General features: G+C 35.0%; 1 protein-coding gene across 2 annotated transcripts; it reads left to right on the forward strand.

Moving 5' to 3' along the window:
- Positions 1-2,229: 2,229 nt before the first annotated feature.
- On the forward strand, positions 2,230-19,063 carry LOC117327875 (baculoviral IAP repeat-containing protein 2-like). Of its 2 annotated transcripts, none has more exons than XM_033885098.1 (7): positions 2,230-2,260; positions 6,540-6,979; positions 10,821-10,996; positions 12,115-12,175; positions 12,881-13,024; positions 13,185-13,316; positions 14,938-19,063. In XM_033885098.1, exons 2-7 carry the CDS (start codon positions 6,622-6,624, stop codon positions 15,156-15,158), a joined length of 1,092 nt encoding a protein of 363 aa, XP_033740989.1. In that variant the 5' UTR covers positions 2,230-2,260; positions 6,540-6,621; the 3' UTR covers positions 15,159-19,063. The 2 variants fall into 2 exon arrangements, with proteins under 2 accessions (XP_033740989.1, XP_033740988.1); XM_033885097.1 differs by lacking the exon at positions 2,230-2,260 and adding an exon at positions 3,096-3,310.
- The last annotated feature ends 404 nt before the right edge of the window (positions 19,064-19,467 follow it).

Raw genomic sequence — 19,467 nt, forward strand, 5'->3', positions numbered from 1 at the left:
TTCGCCGTTATGTGTGACTGGGGCTTTAAATGCGTGATAATGAAAACATATATTTGTGCCATTCATGTGGATCTATGTACAAAGATGTTGTTATTCATAGTGTAGTTGAATGTTCGCACATCGAGATATTACGTGCCCAGCTCTTGTCTGTACTCAATACTGTAAAACGTATAGATTTTGTATCTTACTTAAATGCAATATCTATAAGATCATTATACTTCATGTACATCTCGGTGGTATTCTCAATTATGATTCATTTCCTTATGGACTTGAGGACTTACGAATACGGCCCATTGTTATTATTACTAAAATACTTCAACATAGAGGTATCAAATAATTCAATATTTCATAGATAATTGGGGTTATTTTATTGAGAGTTATAAGTGACTTCTAATGTATACTGTGCGGACTTAAAGCTTCAGCATTGTAAATACACGAAATACCTATATTTTTCTATTTCTGTCTTTCAAAACCTACACGGAATCAGACTACAGTTAACGACCCTAACCCCTCGTTGCTTTAACTACGGACCCTGTCGCCTTAATAACTTACTGACTAAACCTAGACACAGTTGTAGCCAAATTAATTATGATGTGTATCATGTAAACTTGGTAGAATCGCCTTCTTGTACCTGCATGTGGCCACTCCCGTGAGAAAACTTAAAGAACATAAGACGTGAAATATTAAATGAGTTGATATCGTATCATCATGTGTACCTAGGTTTACTTTTGTCACGAAGTGCTGATTTATCAAATGGTGATATTGAGCATATTTTTTATAATTGGTCAGACTTTTAATCGTTCTAGTGATCGTATCTAAATACACTCTTCAAAATAATCTCTTGTCTCTCTAACCTTCCATCTTGCCTTGTATGACTTTAGTACGTTAATGGTGTTACTGGTTTAGCAGTGGTTGTTCGAAATTATTCCTTTCACGGCAAATAGATAGGATATGTAGATGGAATTGAAGTGACCAGGGGAGGGAGATCGAACTGATAATGTGTAGCTAGTACGTACCATGCAGTACAGTTTAAGTCGAACTACATGTAGTTTGGAATTATACGATGATTTAAAGTACACTTCATTGATGTTGTTATCGTCTATGTTCGTCTTTTAAAATGCTCTTTTCTTACTTTTGATATGTCCCTTGTTTTCTTGATACAATCAAATTGATTATGTATATCTCGAGCTCCCTATCAGGTAAAACTATAGTGTGTTTCGGGAAAGTGGATCATTCTTAGGTTATCATTTTCCCATGTTAATGTTATTACATCAAATGAATAATGGATAAATTTCAACTCTTTTTTTTCACTTTGTTACTCAAAGTAACCAAATAAATCGCAATTTTTGTAGACTTTAAATTAGTAGTAATTAGTTACACAACTAATGATTATCACACAAAAACACATTTTGTCTACCAAGTAAACCCAGGTACAACGTCTGACGTTGTTTCTGAAAAAAAAACGTTGGATGAGTGCAGAGATCTATTATTAAGTCTGTGAATGAGTGGGAGTAAACGTCGACACGGTAGTAAAAAATGATACGTTATAAGGTTTAAAGAAGATTGTACTGATCACTTAGACACACATAAATGTGTGACGAAATGTTACATTCATGTTACACAGGACAATTCAAAGTGCAATATACATAATGATACTTTTTTCTTTTTCTTTTCTTTTTTTGTGACACATCCATGTATTTCTGGATAAATTTGTCCACTATTTTAAAATTATTTTCAAATACGGCTTAGCAAACTGAAGATATGATACATTTAGTTTATAAACCTCATGCAAACAGGTTTTTCCTGTCATACGTTTTGTGTACTACAGAAACATAATGGTTTCTAAATAACGCTCGGAATGTTGTCATCCTGTTAGTTGCGTATAGCTACCACTGGTGTAATTTGGCGTCAAATAAGTCCTAGACGAGTTTATCGCACTACTGCTATAAACATCGAAAGTAGCATCAGTATCACGGCGGAGGGGAGCTAACTCGTACAAGTTAGTGATTATATATTTACAGTACGTTTTGTGATATTAATTTATAACAACAGTCAAACAGGCTTAGTGAAGAATCCAATATTAAAAGTAGTTTAATTAGGCCTAACTGAGTTACCATACTCAATGCATACCGTCAATTGTATCAAGGTCTTAGAATTCAAATGAAACTAGCTAGACGTGTCATATTTCCGAGGATATTACGTGGGAATAAAAATAGCACAGTGGAAATACCCTTCCTTGGTGGAAATTTTCAGTGATCCGGTAAGTTTAAATATTTTCTTTTATTCTGGGCAAAACCCAAATACTTTTCTTACGAAATCTCCACCTTAAGATAAATTGGAAAACCAAATATGTTGATATGGGATTCTAGAAATGAATATATTCTTAGAATATCTGTAATGTTTGAAAAATATACTCGATAATATGTGACCCATTTACTTTAGGACTTCGACTAGAGATTGCTTGGTTTTCAACCAGACATAAAATTAGAATGTTTGTATGTTCTAATCGTGTTATTCGAAACAGGCACGAATGGAGATCTCGCAATTTGAACTTTTTAAGCCAAATGTATCATAAAATTTGACAATATTTCAAGTTGAAATGTCATATTCGAGCCAAAATCGAAATAATCTAAAAATAGATCTGTCCATGACGACACTAATCAATGCGAAGACATTAACATTTAAAACGTGTGTAGGTCTACTAACAGTTAGAATGTCGATGGGAAACTTAAATTTGTTTTATAGCACTAAGACTGTTCCACTTAATATTTGATAAACCGGAGAAATTGGGTGATAGCTTAGCCAAATTGCCAGTATGGGTGGGCCTAGTCCGGATCCGAGGCTTATGTCAGCACAAAAAATAGCCAGAAATATTTATAAGATAAGACTAATCATGTTCCTGTGTGTCAGCGGACCAGGAAGCGTTGACACGAAGACCGGGCATGACATAGGCCTATCTAAGGCAACGTACGGTAGTTTGATAATTATTAGCATATGACTAGGACCTATTTAAATGGAAATTTTGAAATGGCTATTTTTAGAAACTGGCGCGTGTCTGGACAGTATCCAATAAATACCTGTAAAACCCTAACTGCACCTTCCTCCATGGGCAGTACGTTGAGAGAGAAGGAGCTTACAAACGATGAATTCCATTTATTTATTGACTGTATTTACTTAAAATGTATATGATAAGGGATATAAACTATGTTCATCTTTCATTTTTGGATGGAAATGATAAACTTTTTTCTGTAATGATAAGTTTCAAGAAATCATCACTATGCAGCAATTGTTTTGGAAAATCAAAAGAAAGGTATGTAAAGTAAACCATATACAGTAATATTAGCTTATTTGTAGGTCTGTTTAATTTTATTTTAGCTCACAGTATATTTCTCACAGTATATTACTCACAGTATATTACTCAGAGTATATTTAACCCTATTTTGACTTTTTATTATTATTATATATCCCAATACGTCGTACCTGTTTGCAGTTTTAATACAACGGTAGAGTAATAGTTCAGCTGTTTTACACTATCAAAGTCAATGCTTTATATCAACTGTGTAGTGTGACTGGACTGGGTGGATCATCAGTGACCAGGTAGCTCAATTGGTAGAGCATCCGGCTAGTGTTCCGCTACATTATCTCCTCTAGATCTCCTGTTACAAATGTTTACGATTGGTCAGAACTTGGTTGTGCCCAGTTACTGGTTGCAGACCAGTTTAATCAGACTACAAAATCTATGTCACACTTTATTGTAAATGCAGTAATTTCTATGATTGGTCATGATCAGATCTAGACTTTCCAATTATATGGTCATGCAAGCAGACCGACTGAATTGGACATGAAGACAGAAGTTGTTCTCTCTCTTTTTAAATACCGACTACCAAGTGTTGTATATTTTTTTACATTAGCAGAAATTCTGTGTATATTCTAGTTTTCTAATATTTAGTATGTTAATGTATATCATTAAAAAAATGAATGGTACATCTACGGTATAGACTACATATAGTCAGTATACATGGGCAGATTAGGAAATGTATTTATACATATCTTTAATAGTTTTCAATTGGGTTTTCACTTCTAGGAATTTTGAATAAGAATCCTTCTTTGAAAATGTCAATATATCAAGACATGAAATACTCAAGTAACAAAACCAGTATCATGATATTTGGCAACAATTTTCTGATATGAACTTATGAAGTGTGACAACGTTTGTTTAATCAAATGACCTTGACCCATACTTGTCAAGATCACAGGATTCAGTAACCAATAGGTCTCTAGAATCATGATGATGACGCCAACCTATAGATTTGCAAAAGGAAATGATCGATCTTGACCACACATCAAGGTCGCATGAATTGAATGTATTATTAGCTCACCTGCCCGAAGGCAGTTCAAATAAATGACCTTGACCTTCATTCAAAGTCACATGGGTCAAATAGGCTATAATTTTCAAACAACTTCTTCTCAATAACCAAGAGGCCCAGGGACGTGATATTGGGCCTGTAGCATGCTAGCCCGGGGTAAATGGCTACCAATGCAAGTTGGTTCAAATAATTGACCTTGACCTTCATTCAAAGTCACATGGGTCAAATAAGCTATAATCTTCAAACGACTCCTTCTCGGTAACCAAGAGGCCCAGGGACTTGATATTGGGCCTGTAGCATGCTGGGGTAAAGGGCTACCAAGTTTGTTCAAATAAATGACATTGACCTTCATTCAAAGTCACATGGGTCAAATAGGCTATAATCTTCAAACAACTTCTTCTCAATAACCAAGAGGTCCAGGGACATGATATTGGGCCGGTAGCATGCTCGGTTGAAGGGCTACCAAGTTCATCAAAATAAATTACCTTGACCTTCATTCAAGGTCACATGAATCAAATAGGTTATAATATTCAAATGACTTGTTCTCAATAACCAAGAGGCCCAGCTGGGACTTGATATTGGGCCTGTAGCATGCTTAGATGAAGGGATACCAAGTTTGTTCAAATAGATGACCTTGACCTTCATTCAAGGTCACATGGGTCAAATAGGCTATAATCTTCAAACAACTTCTCAATTACCAAGAGGCCCAAGGACTTGATATTGGGCCTGTCTGTAGTATGCTTAGAGCCAAGAGTCACCCAAGACCTGATCTTAGGCCAATAGTATGCCGGAATGAAGGACTAGAAAATATATTGACATGAATAAACCTAGCTTACTCTGATATTTGAATAAATTTGTTATCAGCATAGTATCTGTAGAAATGACCTCAGTCAACTGCACATTTGCTGTAGAGCCAGATGAGTGATACAGGCCCATTGGGCCTCTTATCTTTAAATAATTTCTGCTGAAAACTAAATGTGTTTCAATTCTGTAAACAAAAGGTACAAAATCATGTATGATTTGAATCCACATGTACATCATATACTTATTATATTAAGCTTTAAAAGTCACAAAAATAAAGTTTTTCACCAAGGTGCAGTACTAGTTCTCTTTATTAAAATCTGCTAAATCATATCTTTTGTTCTTAGTGGCTAATCTTTAAACTTGTGCTTACTTTCACAAAATGGCTGCTGCTAATGGACAGCATAATACATCAGGCTGTCCATGTTAAAAACCAAGATGAATATAACATGTTAGCATTTTAATGCATTTAAACCAATCAAATAAAGTTTAACGTGCTAACATTTACAAGTTAAAACAATTATGAAGGTATAATAAAAGTATAAACCTTATTAAACGCATTAGCTTTGTCTTGTTTTTGACATACACAGGCTTTCAAAGCAGAATGTACGACAGCAGTTTGCTAGGACATGAACAATACATGCCCATTGGGCCCTTGTTTACATAAGCCAAGCTTTAAGCGCTTAAGGTATATATATATATACTTTTATACATATATTACATATACACTGTACATTAATTTTTAGCTGACCGGCCCAAAGGGCAAGTGAGCTTATGCTGTAGCATGGCGTCCTGCTTCCCTCGTCATCAACTTTTCCATTTAAACAACTTCTTCTCATGATCATTAACCAAGAGGCCCAGAGACCTAATATTCGGCCCGTATCATGCTCGGATGAAGGGCTACCAAGTTTGTTCAAATGAATGACCTTGACTCACATCCAAGGTCACAGGGGTCAAATAGCCTAAAATCTTTAAAAGACTTATTCTCAATAACCATGAGGCCCAGGGACTGGATATTGGTTCTGTTGCATGCTTGGGTGAAGGGATACCTAGTTTGTTCAAATGAATGACCTTGACATACACTAACAAGTACTACTTCTGAATTTGGGCCTGTAGTATGCTGCGATGAAGGGCTACACTATTTGAACAAATCAATGGCCTTGATCTAGATTCAATGTCATAAGATCAAATAAACCATGATTTAAGAATTTAATACGCCAACAGACTTAAAAGACTCCTGAAATAACTGCAGGATCCATATATGAAAAGATAACTGCATTGCAGGTGAGCGATTCGAGCCCATTTTTTTTTTTTTTTTTTTTCAATTTCTTTTATTTATAAAAATAGTACAGGATTTGTTTTCTGTTTCAGAATAGTATGAACTAAAACTCCAGGAATACCAATCAGATTATCCTCCTTTTGGAAGATTCATTATTGTAAATGATACCTTACAATGAACGGAAGACTTGGAAATGATATTGACCTTGACACCGATCATGCACCTGTACGTAGGGAAGGTTTTGATGAACCTGCAACAACCTTTCACCAAAGGAACGGATTTGACAGTGAGAATCGAAATGGAGAATCAATACCCAGGATAGACAATTGTCCACCGTCTGTGGTGAATGCTGCCCATGTTTTAAATCATGCGCCACAGCCAGTTAATGTAAATGATACCGGTGTTTCTTTTGATCGGCCAAAATACATCCAGTATGCTATCCGTGTATCAAGACTTAAAACATATAATAAATGGTCAGATTCACATTTTCTGAAATCAAATGACCTTTCTGAAGCGGGTTTCTTCTATTCTGGTAAGTACAAAACTATACTGTAGGGTTTATTTGTTTACAAGATATATATGTCTTGTTATCTATGCTTGCAGATTAATTGTATATAACTACATAAATGCACATTGTATTCTGTTAGTTTTTTATAGCCACAACAAAAGATTTTAACATCAAGGATTTTTTTTATGAACAATGTTCATCAAAAAAAACCTTGATGTTAAAATCTTTTGTTCAACATTTGGCTGGTTTAGGCCTCAGTTATCTCCATGTACTGTAAATAAGAACTCTTAACATTTTCTGGAGACTGCGATAACCTGTTGGATGTGATGTCACAACTTGTCACTTACATTTCTATTTGATTACCTTTAAAATTGCACTTTCATTTGATTAACTTGTAGTTGAACTATAATGCAATATATCCAGACATCAAAATTAAATAAGATGCATATTGTACAAAATATAATTCTTTGTCCAGCGGAAGTATGGAATTTGTGCATGTGATCCTAGCAGTAATCATACATGTACCTCCCTAACCAAGTTGTACGTGTGATCCTAGCAGTAATTATATACCTCCCTAACCAAGTTGTACGTGTGATCCTAGCAGTAATTATATACCTCCCTAACCAATTTGTACGTGTACATGTGATCCTAGCAGTAATTATATACCTCCCTAACCAAGTTGTACGTGTGATCCTAGCAGTAATTATATACCTCCCTAACCAAGTTGTACGTGTGATCCTAGCAGTAATTATATACCTCCCTAACCAAGTTGTACGTGTGATCCTAGCAGTAATTATATACCTCCCTAACCAAGTTGTACGTGTGATCCTAGCAGTAATTATATACCTCCCTAACCAATTTGTACGTGTGATCCTAGCAGTAATTATATACCTCCCTAACCAAGTTGTACGTGTGATCCTAGCAGTAATTATATACCTCCCTAACCAAGTTGTACGTGTGATCCTAGCAGTAATTATATACCTCCCTAACCAATTTGTACGTGTACATGTGATCCTAGCAGTAATTATATACCTCCCTAACCAAGTTGTACGTGTGATCCTAGCAGTAATTATATACCTCCCTAACCAAGTTGTACGTGTGATCCTAGCAGTAATTATATACCTCCCTAACCAAGTTGTACGTGTGATCCTAGCAGTAATTATATACCTCCCTAACCAAGTTGTACGTGTGATCCTAGCAGTAATTATATACCTCCCTAACCAATTTGTACGTGTGATCCTAGCAGTAATTATATACCTCCCTAACCAAGTTGTACGTGTGATCCTAGCAGTAATTATATACCTCCCTAACCAAGTTGTACGTGTGATCCTAGCAGTAATTATATACCTCCCTAACCAAATTGTATGTATGATCCTAGCAGTAATTATATACCTCCCTAACCAAGTTGTACGTGTGATCCTAGCAGTAATTATATACCTCCCTAACCAAGTTGTACGTGTGATCCTAGCAGTAATTATATACCTCCCTAACCAAATTGTATGTATGATCCTAGCAGTAATTATATACCTCCCTAACCAAATTGTATGTATGATCCTAGCAGTAATTATATACCTCCCTAACCAATTTGTACGTGTGATCCTAGCATGCAGTAATTATATACCTCCCTAACCAAGTTGTACGTGTGATCCTAGCAGTAATTATATACCTCCCTAACCAAGTTGTACGTGTGATCCTAGCAGTAATTATATACCTCCCTAACCAAGTTGTACGTGTACATGTGATCCTAGCAGTAATTATATACCTCCCTAACCAAGTTGTACGTGTACATGTGATCCTAGCAGTAATTATATACCTCCCTAACCAAGTTGTACGTGTGATCCTAGCAGTAATTATATACCTCCCTAACCAAGTTGTACGTGTGATCCTAGCAGTAATTATATACCTCCCTAACCAAGTTGTACGTGTGATCCTAGCAGTAATTATATACCTCCCTAACCAAGTTGTACGTGTGATCCTAGCAGTAATTATATACCTCCCTAACCAAGTTGTACGTGTGATCCTAGCAGTAATTATATACCTCCCTAACCAAGTTGTACGTGTGATCCTAGCAGTAATTATATACCTCCCTAACCAAGTTGTACGTGTGATCCTAGCAGTAATTATATACCTCCCTAACCAAGTTGTACGTGTGATCCTAGCAGTAATTATATACCTCCCTAACCAAGTTGTACGTGTGATCCTAGCAGTAATTATATACCTCCCTAACCAAGTTGTACGTGTGATCCTAGCAGTAATTATATACCTCCCTAACCAAGTTGTACGTGTGATCCTAGCAGTAATTATATACCTCCCTAACCAAGTTGTACGTGTGATCCTAGCAGTAATTATATACCTCCCTAACCAAGTTGTACGTGTGATCCTAGCAGTAATTATATACCTCCCTAAACAAGTTGTACGTGTGATCCTAGCAGTAATTATATACCTCCCTAACCAAGTTGTACGTGTGATCCTAGCAGTAATTATATACCTCCCTAACCAAGTTGTACGTGTGATCCTAGCAGTAATTATATACCTCCCTAACCAAGTTGTACGTGTGATCCTAGCAGTAATTATATACCTCCCTAACCAAGTTGTACGTGTGATCCTAGCAGTAATTATATACCTCCCTAACCAAGTTGTACGTGTGATCCTAGCAATAATTATATACCGTACCTCCCTAACCAAGTTGTACGTGTGATCCTAGCAGTAATTATATACCTCCCTAACCAAGTTGTACGTGTGATCCTAGCAGTAATTATATACCTCCCTAACCAAGTTGTACGTGTGATCCTAGCAGTAATTATATACCTCCCTAACCAAGTTGTACGTCTGATCCTAGCAGTAATTATATACCTCCCTAACCAAGTTGTACGTGTGATCCTAGCAGTAATTATATACCTCCCTAACCAAGTTGTACGTGTGATCCTAGCAGTAATTATATACCTCCCTAACCAAGTTGTACGTGTGATCCTAGCAGTAATTATATACCTCCCTAACCAAGTTGTACGTGTGATCCTAGCAGTAATTATATACCTCCCTAACCAAGTTGTACGTGTGATCCTAGCAGTAATTATATACCTCCCTAACCAAGTTGTACGTGTGATCCTAGCAGTAATTATATACCTCCCTAACCAAGTTGTACGTGTGATCCTAGCAGTAATTATATACCTCCCTAACCAAGTTGTACGTGTGATCCTAGCAGTAATTATATACCTCCCTAACCAAGTTGTACGTGTGATCCTAGCAGTAATTATATACCTCCCTAACCAAGTTGTACGTGTGATCCTAGCAGTAATTATATACCTCCCTAATGTTACCAAAATGTGAGATACCCTTTGTAGCACTTCCTTCGTATATCAAATACATACAAGAAATAATTAGATATCATGATAATGTTAGGAACATTTCAGTTATCCACCAAAGTGATCTTGCCCTACTATTGATGTGGGGGTTCCCTTTATGAAACAATTGTATGGCAACATTCTTATGACACCATGGTGACAATGTAACCTAACTGCATTGACATTATCTTACATGGATGTAATAACATCAATATTAGATACATCTTGACCGATCTCGGGGTAAGATTCTTGAGCAGGCCTTTTGTCTTGACTTAACTCTATCTACATGCTCGGGCTGAATGTGGTTCATCCACCTATTCACCCCTAAGGGGGTAAATGATTCTATTAAACTCTGAAAGATAGTAGATACTGATTGAACTTTGGAACATTAAATTACTTATATATATATATTAAAAAATATTGCTGGAAATGTTTAGATATTAAGGGGAGCAAAATAGGCCTTTTAAGTTTAGGCCTCTTATAATTAGTTAATGCTCCTAATCATTTTTTGTGATTTCTTTCAGAAAAAGGAGATACTGTAGTGTGCTATTATTGTGGACTAGCTTTGAATTCATGGGAATCTGGTGATAGACCATGGACAGAACACGCTCGCTGGTCTCCAAACTGTACACATGTCCTAAACATACTGGGACCTAATTTTATCAAGGAAACCCTGGGATGTGATGGAGACGTGAATAAGGTAATTGATTCTCTTAGTGTTCATCTGCTTAAATCAAGATCCACAGAAATACCAAGTATACAGTGTGATATACATTTTTACAGTGGTCACCATGGGCTGTTTTACTATGGAGCAGCACCATAATGCCATAGTCAAATTCTGTAGTGCCATACATAATTGAAATATCTGCTACACCAAAAAAAACTCTTTCTATTCAAAACTGTGCATGTTAACCTGTGTTGAGCCCCAGGCATATATATATAACCGTCGACTCTGTAGTGTTTTACTGACAGTACATGTACAGATAACAGTTGTAGAATTTTTTGGGGTAAGTCCAAAACACCATTTCCTAAATTACGGTATGATTTTTGAGTCCTGTTATAATTATCTACATACAGTAGGTACTTATGATTGAGTGCCGGCCGTACTGGAAAAGCACCAGGACTTCAAAGACATCTGAGTCTCAAAAATTATCGATACCTTTATGTAGTTACAAAATATTGTTTTACCTTCGAGAAGTTCCTGTCCCCTATTTGTTACAAATATCCACACCAGTATCTTCACAGGACAGTTCAGCCACTTTTGAATTTCCCTTATCTATACACACAAATATAATGTAAATACCACAGACATGTTTTCCTTCACACCAAAACCCATTAAATTGCAAAGCTATACAAACTTATCATTCACTTTTGTTGGCGCGGATGGGTTGAATTGTGTGAGAGGTTTTAATTTGGGAGAAAACCAGAGCAACTGAGAAACCCACAGGTTAGGCAACCCAGTACCTTTTAATTTTCACATCTGATCGAGGAATCAGATCTTTGCTGCCTAGTTGAAAGGCAGTTGTGTATGTAACCAAAGCGCCACCAAACAAATATGAATTGCCTTACAGAAGGTCTTTCAATACATAACAGTGTCAGAATCAATTTGAGTCTATAGTACCTAGTTATTCTCCATGTGAAGTTTATTTCCAGAGCTTCTGTACCATGACATAGACTATGTAATACAGGGATTTACATTTATATAGACTGTATGAAGTTAGTCTGCAGGTAGATTTTATAGGGAAAATCATAAAGCCATAATTAGAAATGGGTTAATCTGTTCATAGTTTAAATTTTAGACATATGTTTACAATACAGATGCAGGCTGTAGATGACAAATACCGAAACAGAAGGCAGCATCCGACAGATCTACAAACAGGTATGTGTTTACATAAGGAATGAAATGTTTTCAACATTCATGAGGTCATAATAACATTGGAATTCTGCACATATTCCCATATTCCATGATTAAAGTGATACAGGGTAAATATGCATGTCCAAAAAAGCAATATTCAAAAATATTGTTATAATGACCTCATGAAAATAAATTTCATTCCTTATATTTACATTATGATTATTTTCATGCCCCAACCATAAAATGGGGGGGGGGGGGGGGCTTACAGCGTTACCGTGTCCATTAGAAAAAATACATTTTTTCATGATTTTACCTGATCATGAGAGAGAGAAAACATCCTTTTTTGCGGGAAAGTATCAGACTCTCTTGGCACGGTCCTAAAAACCATCATTTCAACAACACAAACACAATGTAGTTCCATCTATTTTTATTCTGCGAGATTTTTGGAGTGATTTTTATGTTTTGAGCATTTAGGAGACTGACACAACATTAGATTTATGTACAGATAATATTGATCATGCTTTTTTAAAAGAACACCAGAATAAGAAAAAATCTGACAGCTTCACGGCTGAGAGTATACATACTGCCCATGTTAACATGGTACCCAACATTAAAATGTTTAAAGGAAAAAAATGAAAATGACATGTTTACATGTTCTGCATGTTATTAGGAAACTGTTATTCACCAGTGTTTTCTGATTTTATATATATTTTATATATTATTGAGCAGATTCAGAAAAAGGGGCCGCAGCCAAGAAGGAACCTGAATTCTATGAGGACATGATGCAGAGACCTTCTGTACAGAGTATATTAGAAATGAATATTGAACAAGTTAAAGTCCGAGATGCCATCCGTATTCTCATCCATAGAAAAAGTAAGTATACATAATCTTGATATTAATGCATTTCATTTTAAATAAGTAATTTCTGTCTATACATAATTTTTTTTGAAATGAGAAGCACATCAGATAATTCATATTAGAATTGGTTTCGTCCGGTTTTGTCCGGTCTCACACATTACAATCAATTTTACAGAAACTGACGAGTTCTCAGCAGTTGATTTGATGCAGGTAGTGTTTGATATTGATGATGGAAATTTAACAAATGATGACAATGATGCCTTAAAAGGAGAAGTCAAGAAAAGTGAGGCCGATGTTGCTGTCAATGGTAGGTGATACTTGTTCTACATTGTTACTGAATAGGTCTTATAACTAACATCAAACTGTATAATCTTTCTATAAAGATTTTGTAATTATTGTTTTTAGCTTAAGTGGGCTTATGCTGTGATGTGATATCCGTCCAGCCGTCTTGTGTCAATTTTTTTCTTTAAGCAAGTGTAATTCTTCTCAATAACTAAGAGGCTGAGAGACCTGATATTGGGTGTGTTGCATGCTGGGGTGAAGGGTTATCAAGTTGTTCAAATGAATAACCTTGACCTACATTAAAGGTCACAGGGGTCAAATAGGTTTAAATCTTCGAAACAATGATTTCTTAATAGCCAAGAGAGTTGATATTAGGTCTGTAGCATGCTGGGGAGGTGTGTGTGTGTGTGTGTGTGTGTGGGGGGGGGGGGGGGGGGGGGGGGGGGGGGTGATGGGCTATCAAGAGTGTTCAATTGTTGGGGGGGGGGGGGGGGGGGGGATGGGCACATCATTGATATATTAAACCATCCTCATATATAATCAGGAATATTACATCTTTTGCATTGTCGTCTTTTGCCAAACAAAGGGGTTATATGCTTTACCGCCTTCATATAAATAGACAAGATATATACATTTGACGAGATAAATATGTATTGCTCATTAGCTGTAAGGCCGCAAGCCCGCAATAATGGATGTAATAGTTATATAGTTCATTTAAATCTTTTATCTTAATAGATCTTGTCATGCTTTTTGTAGCTTTTGTTTTGTTTGATGTAACTTTATGTCCTGATAAAGGTGCAGATAGTTTCAGAACAAGTTACAATGCTTTTCTATATTATTGCTATCACCCATCATATGTAGGAGGGCTGATTGATAAGTTGTGAGCCTCATATTGAAGGATTTGAATTTTGCCGGACATATTGTATTATTTTTCAACATAATCCCCTTCAGTATCGATATACTTTTGCCAGCGATGTGGGCCTCAATGCCACTTTTATAAAACTCATATTCCTGGCTGTTCAGAAAGTTATACACTGCACATTAGGGTTAGGTTAGGGTTAGGGTGCCTGAACTAGCTGTTTCAGGTTTGGAAATAGATGAAAGTCTGATGGAGCAAGATCAGGTGAATAAGGTGGATGCTCAATCAGTTTAAAGCCACAATTGTGAATGGCATCCATGGCAATGACAGACTCTTTCACCCTAATCATAACCGATTTTGTCCATTTTGCAAAAGTCGCTTGTCTTGTTTACTTTAGAGTGCTACCTCGTCAATATAAACTAACCAAATGAGACCAGTCCTCGATTACATGGCCCTATATATAGTCAAAGAACATTAAGACTTAAAAAAATCAACCTTGAGTACCTCCTTCAATACGAGGCTCACAACATATCAATCAACCCTCGTATTGCTGGAATATGTATTCTGGTGTCCATATTGGCCCACACATATATATACATTTATATTAACTCCGACTGAAGTTACTTCATCTTAATTAAAATTAATTTGTTTTATTGGATAAAACATTGTATAAAGGGTATAACTCCACCATTATGGACATATATAGCTTCACATTTTGGCATTACAAGATTAGAAAATGTATAATATTTCTATAAAACTGATGTCTAATTATTGTTTTCTGTTTTAGGGCCATGTTTACATGAAGATTCCACAAAGTCTGACATTTTAAAAGAAAATGATGCTCTCCGAGTCCAGCTGACTTGCAAGGTCTGTCTCCAGGCTCCAGTTTCAATAGTGTTTTTACCGTGTGGACATTTAAGCTGTTGTGCAGAATGTGCCCCTGCATTGAAGAATTGTCCAATTTGTCGCTCAAACATAAAAGGGAGTGTAAAAACATTTCTAACATAAATGGCTGAAAAAATTGTTTTCAACATTCATTGATGTATAAATTACATTACTCTCTACAGCAATGCACCAGTTAACTGCAATGCTTTGATCATTTAATGCAAACATATGTTTCTGTATGAAGAAGTATATCAGTCAATTTACATAAGCTATACTGTGATATAGTACATCAGTATGTACACAATTTGATTAAAGGCAAATCAGCTCAAATGTGCAATGACATGTAGGGTGGTGCTGTACGTATCAATCATGACATGATATTTGTAGGATATATTTCCTTTACACAGTGATCAGATTTGAATTGTTGAGCGGATTCTTACAGAAGTTTGCAAACAAAATTTGTTTCATACCCCGATGAAACTAAAAAAAAATTGACATCAACGCTTATAATTAATTTTTGAAAATGATTTTCTAATTTAAAACATGTTTTATGTACAATTTTACTGGTTTTAAATGGGATTCTTTTTTCTCAAATCAATACGCAACGTCAATTGTCGTATTGTGACGTCACATTTTTCGCGCCATTCTCAGAATTTTTTTCATAGAAGAATGAAAAGAATTTTTCGACCAATCACATTTAAGTATAAAGTATCAGTTAAGTATGAAGGTCTAGATATATTATTAGATGCATTATTTATTCCCTTTAGACTAAATAAAAAAACAATGCTTTTTGGTAAATATGATGGTGATTATAAAAATCCATCCTTTAAAGTAGATAATCAAATTATTTTGATTATAAAACAATACATATACAGAAACAGATGTCTGCATAAATCTTTAAATATCAACTCTTTACTCTATTGTATCTATGATCATTATAAAGTCAGAAAATTTTGTAGCTCTAAAAAAGGGGAAAAAGAAAAAAACAAATGTTTGGCTGAATGGAGAAAATGGGATAAACTTTTGCAGATTATGGAATAATACTTTTTTAATCTGTTTTATTGACTTATACATTACACATTTATTTGTATTAAATATTAATAATCGCATACATGTGGTACCTTCTTCTTTTGCTGGAATCCCAGTGTCTGACAATTGCAGTAAATATATATAATTGAGTTAATCTACATTTTTAGTAACAAGTCTACCATCCAGTCCTTTCCTCTTTTGGCATAAATTGTGTAAAGTATGATATTTTTTTTTTTTTTTTTTCTTTTGTACTATCTTTGAATAAAAATACTTTAAAATATTACAAAGTACTCCCTTCCTTTTCTTCTCCTTCCTTTCTTTCTTCCACTTTTCATCCTTCTTCTCTTCCTTCTCCTTCCTTTCCTCTTCTTTATGTATGTCTGTATATGTCTATATGGATTTTTGTCGTTTTGTTCAAGATTAAATAATATAAATGTTATGATTTGTATCCTGTCCACGTGTATCTGTGTTTGTTTTTATCTTATACCATTGATGTTAGGTGTGTATGTTTGTTAGGGTGAGAGGGTGAAACCATATGACGTTAAATATGAAAGGTTTTGGAAGAATATATAGTGTGAAAGCTGAACAATTGAGTGAATAGATGCAATATACATTAATTTGAATGTCAAAAAGATAGAATGTAGAGTGAGTGAGTGAGTAAGTATGTAAATGTTTCCGAAGTAAAATATATATATGTACCTATGTATAATATGCCTTGGAAAAATAAAACAAATATAAAAAAAAAAATAAAGTATCAAAATGTAACGAAAAAACCCCCAGATAATACCATTTTAATTACTTCATAACAAATACCGATGATTGTCAGTGTGAATTTAATATTATATTAACCAGTCACCCATAACAACGCCCACTCCGGATATCAATAATTAGGTGAATCCAATAATTATTGTAAGTCGACACCTCTAAAGCGTTCATAATAAAACTTGTGTGCTTACCAAGCGATTGAAGATATAGAGCAGGATCCATGTTGAGGTAATACTAATCAACATATACCTACATACTTTCTTTGATAATTTATTTTTTGTTTCATTTTCATGTACAATATATATCAACTATTTTTCAATTCATTTTCATGAACAATATATATCAACACACAAATGTAAAAAAAATTATACATCATCTCACTCTTATAACTAGCAATCGAATTGCCATAGTATATCAATCTAGAAGATACTAAACATCATCATCATCATCGTCATCATCATCATCATCATATCATCATCATCATCATCATCATCATCAGGCAAGATACCTTTAAGATCCACACCATCATTATCATAGTAGGGGTAAGTCCTATTTTATTTTCTGTCAATGCGAACCAGAAGCAGACGCTTGTGGTTTTATCAGCTGTATCTGTTTCTACACAAAAATATAACTATAAACCTTGTCAGATATATTTTGTTGAAATTGTGAATCGCACTGAGTATTAATTTGGAATACATCGACAACTTGTTCCAGTTTTTTAAATCTCGCCTTATCTATGGTCAGTGTCCGTTAGTCGGTCGTCCATCCTTGCATAACCTTTAAATGGGTTTTTTTATTATCATTCTAAAAACATAGCATTGCCCTAATGGTCTATGTATTAATACGTATACCTATTGATATAAAAAGATGCATTCAGTTGTTTAATAATCGATAAAATTGTGATGGGTGAGTTTATGTGCTGACCCTTAGAGGGCATACATGTAATGTGTGCCTACAAATCTAACATTGCTTTATCAGTTGTCGTTATCTGTTTCTATACAGAAATCTTAATGATAGCTATGAACCTATAGATCAGTCTTAAATAATGAGCTTGTAACTTAATACAAGTAAATATTAGTAAAAAAGCTACCTGTCAAACACGGGTTCGAGTGATGAGTTTGGTATACCAAATTGTAGTAATTGTTATATACTTCGTTACAATGTATATATATATATAAATGTCGGGTGATACTGAAATTATTACGATAATGTAAAGAATATAGATATGGGAATATTTCTTATCTGCACATGTAATTAAGCACTCTGTGTAACATTTTCTTACGACAAAGACATACAGGTATTCATTAGCTGCAAGTTGATATGTAGAAATCGGAGTTGTCCATGTTTATCCAGGACCTCTTGGTGTGAAGACAAACATTTACTTTTGAGATACGTTTATTAATTATTGGGCAGTTGTTTACATTTTATTGTACCATCCCATATAGATGGTGACATTTTATTGTACCATCCCATATAGATGTTGACATTTCTTTCGGCCTGTTTTGAGTATCCCAGTTACAACACTTGAGGTCCTTAGCATCACAGACGAGCCTGCGGTGAACCAACTATTTGTTACAGTTGAATTCTTCTTTGGCGTTACTCTAATTGCTGCAGTGTGTATTGAAATGTGTTGATATATTGTGTTTCCTTTGCTCTCGTACAACACTAGTAAAATGAGGTCTTGTTTATCTCTGACCAGTGAAGACATGAAATCTGCACTTTTTAAAGATATAATAAGAAGAAAAGTTTCAGTCCGTGCTAGATTCATTTTGGTGAAATGGAGAATACGGATATTGAAGTGGTACCCAAAAGAAAATATATACCCAGGGAAAGTGATATTGGTAGGTATGAATGTTTGACGAAGTGATGTGTTGCAGTAGGATAAATATGCGGAAAGTAATGCATAAATGTTCAAAAACACATTTGGGGAAACATGGAATCGGTAGAAGTGAGTATAAATATGGAATACATCGACAACTTGTTCCAGTGTTTTAAATCTCGCCTTATCTATGGTCAGTGGTCCGTTAGTCGCTCGTCCATCCTTGAAGAACCTATATGTGTTTTATTTTAATTATCTTACTGAAAACATGTTACGACCCTAATGGTCTATGTATTGATACATACTGATATACAAAATATTTTATTGCAGTGCGTTAAGTTCGGGTGAGTTTGTGCTGACCCTTCTCAGAGGGCATATATGTAATTTATGCGTAATAAAAAATATTAATATTGTTTTATCAGTTGTCGTTATCTGTTTCTATACAGAAATCTAACTGACAGCTATAAACCTATAGATCAGACTTAAAATAAGGACCTTGTAACTTGATACAAGTAGATATTAGTAAAAATCTACTTGTCAAAAACAGGGGTTCGAGTGAGGTGTTTGGTATACCAAATTGTAGTAATTATGTAATTATCGGGTGATACTGAAATGGTTACACTAATCAAAGGAATATAGATATGTAGAGTTGCCCATTTTTGTCCAGGACCTCTTTGGTGTGAAGAGAAACATTTACTTTTGAGATACGTTTATTAACTATTGGGCTATTGTACCATCCCATATAGATGTTGACATGTTGACATTTTATTGAACCATCCCATATAGATGTTGACATTTCATTTGGACTGTATTGAGTAT

Source organism: Pecten maximus, chromosome 5 (genome assembly GCF_902652985.1).
Source record: "Pecten maximus chromosome 5, xPecMax1.1, whole genome shotgun sequence".
In the NCBI taxonomy this organism is placed as follows: domain Eukaryota; kingdom Metazoa; phylum Mollusca; class Bivalvia; order Pectinida; family Pectinidae; genus Pecten; species Pecten maximus.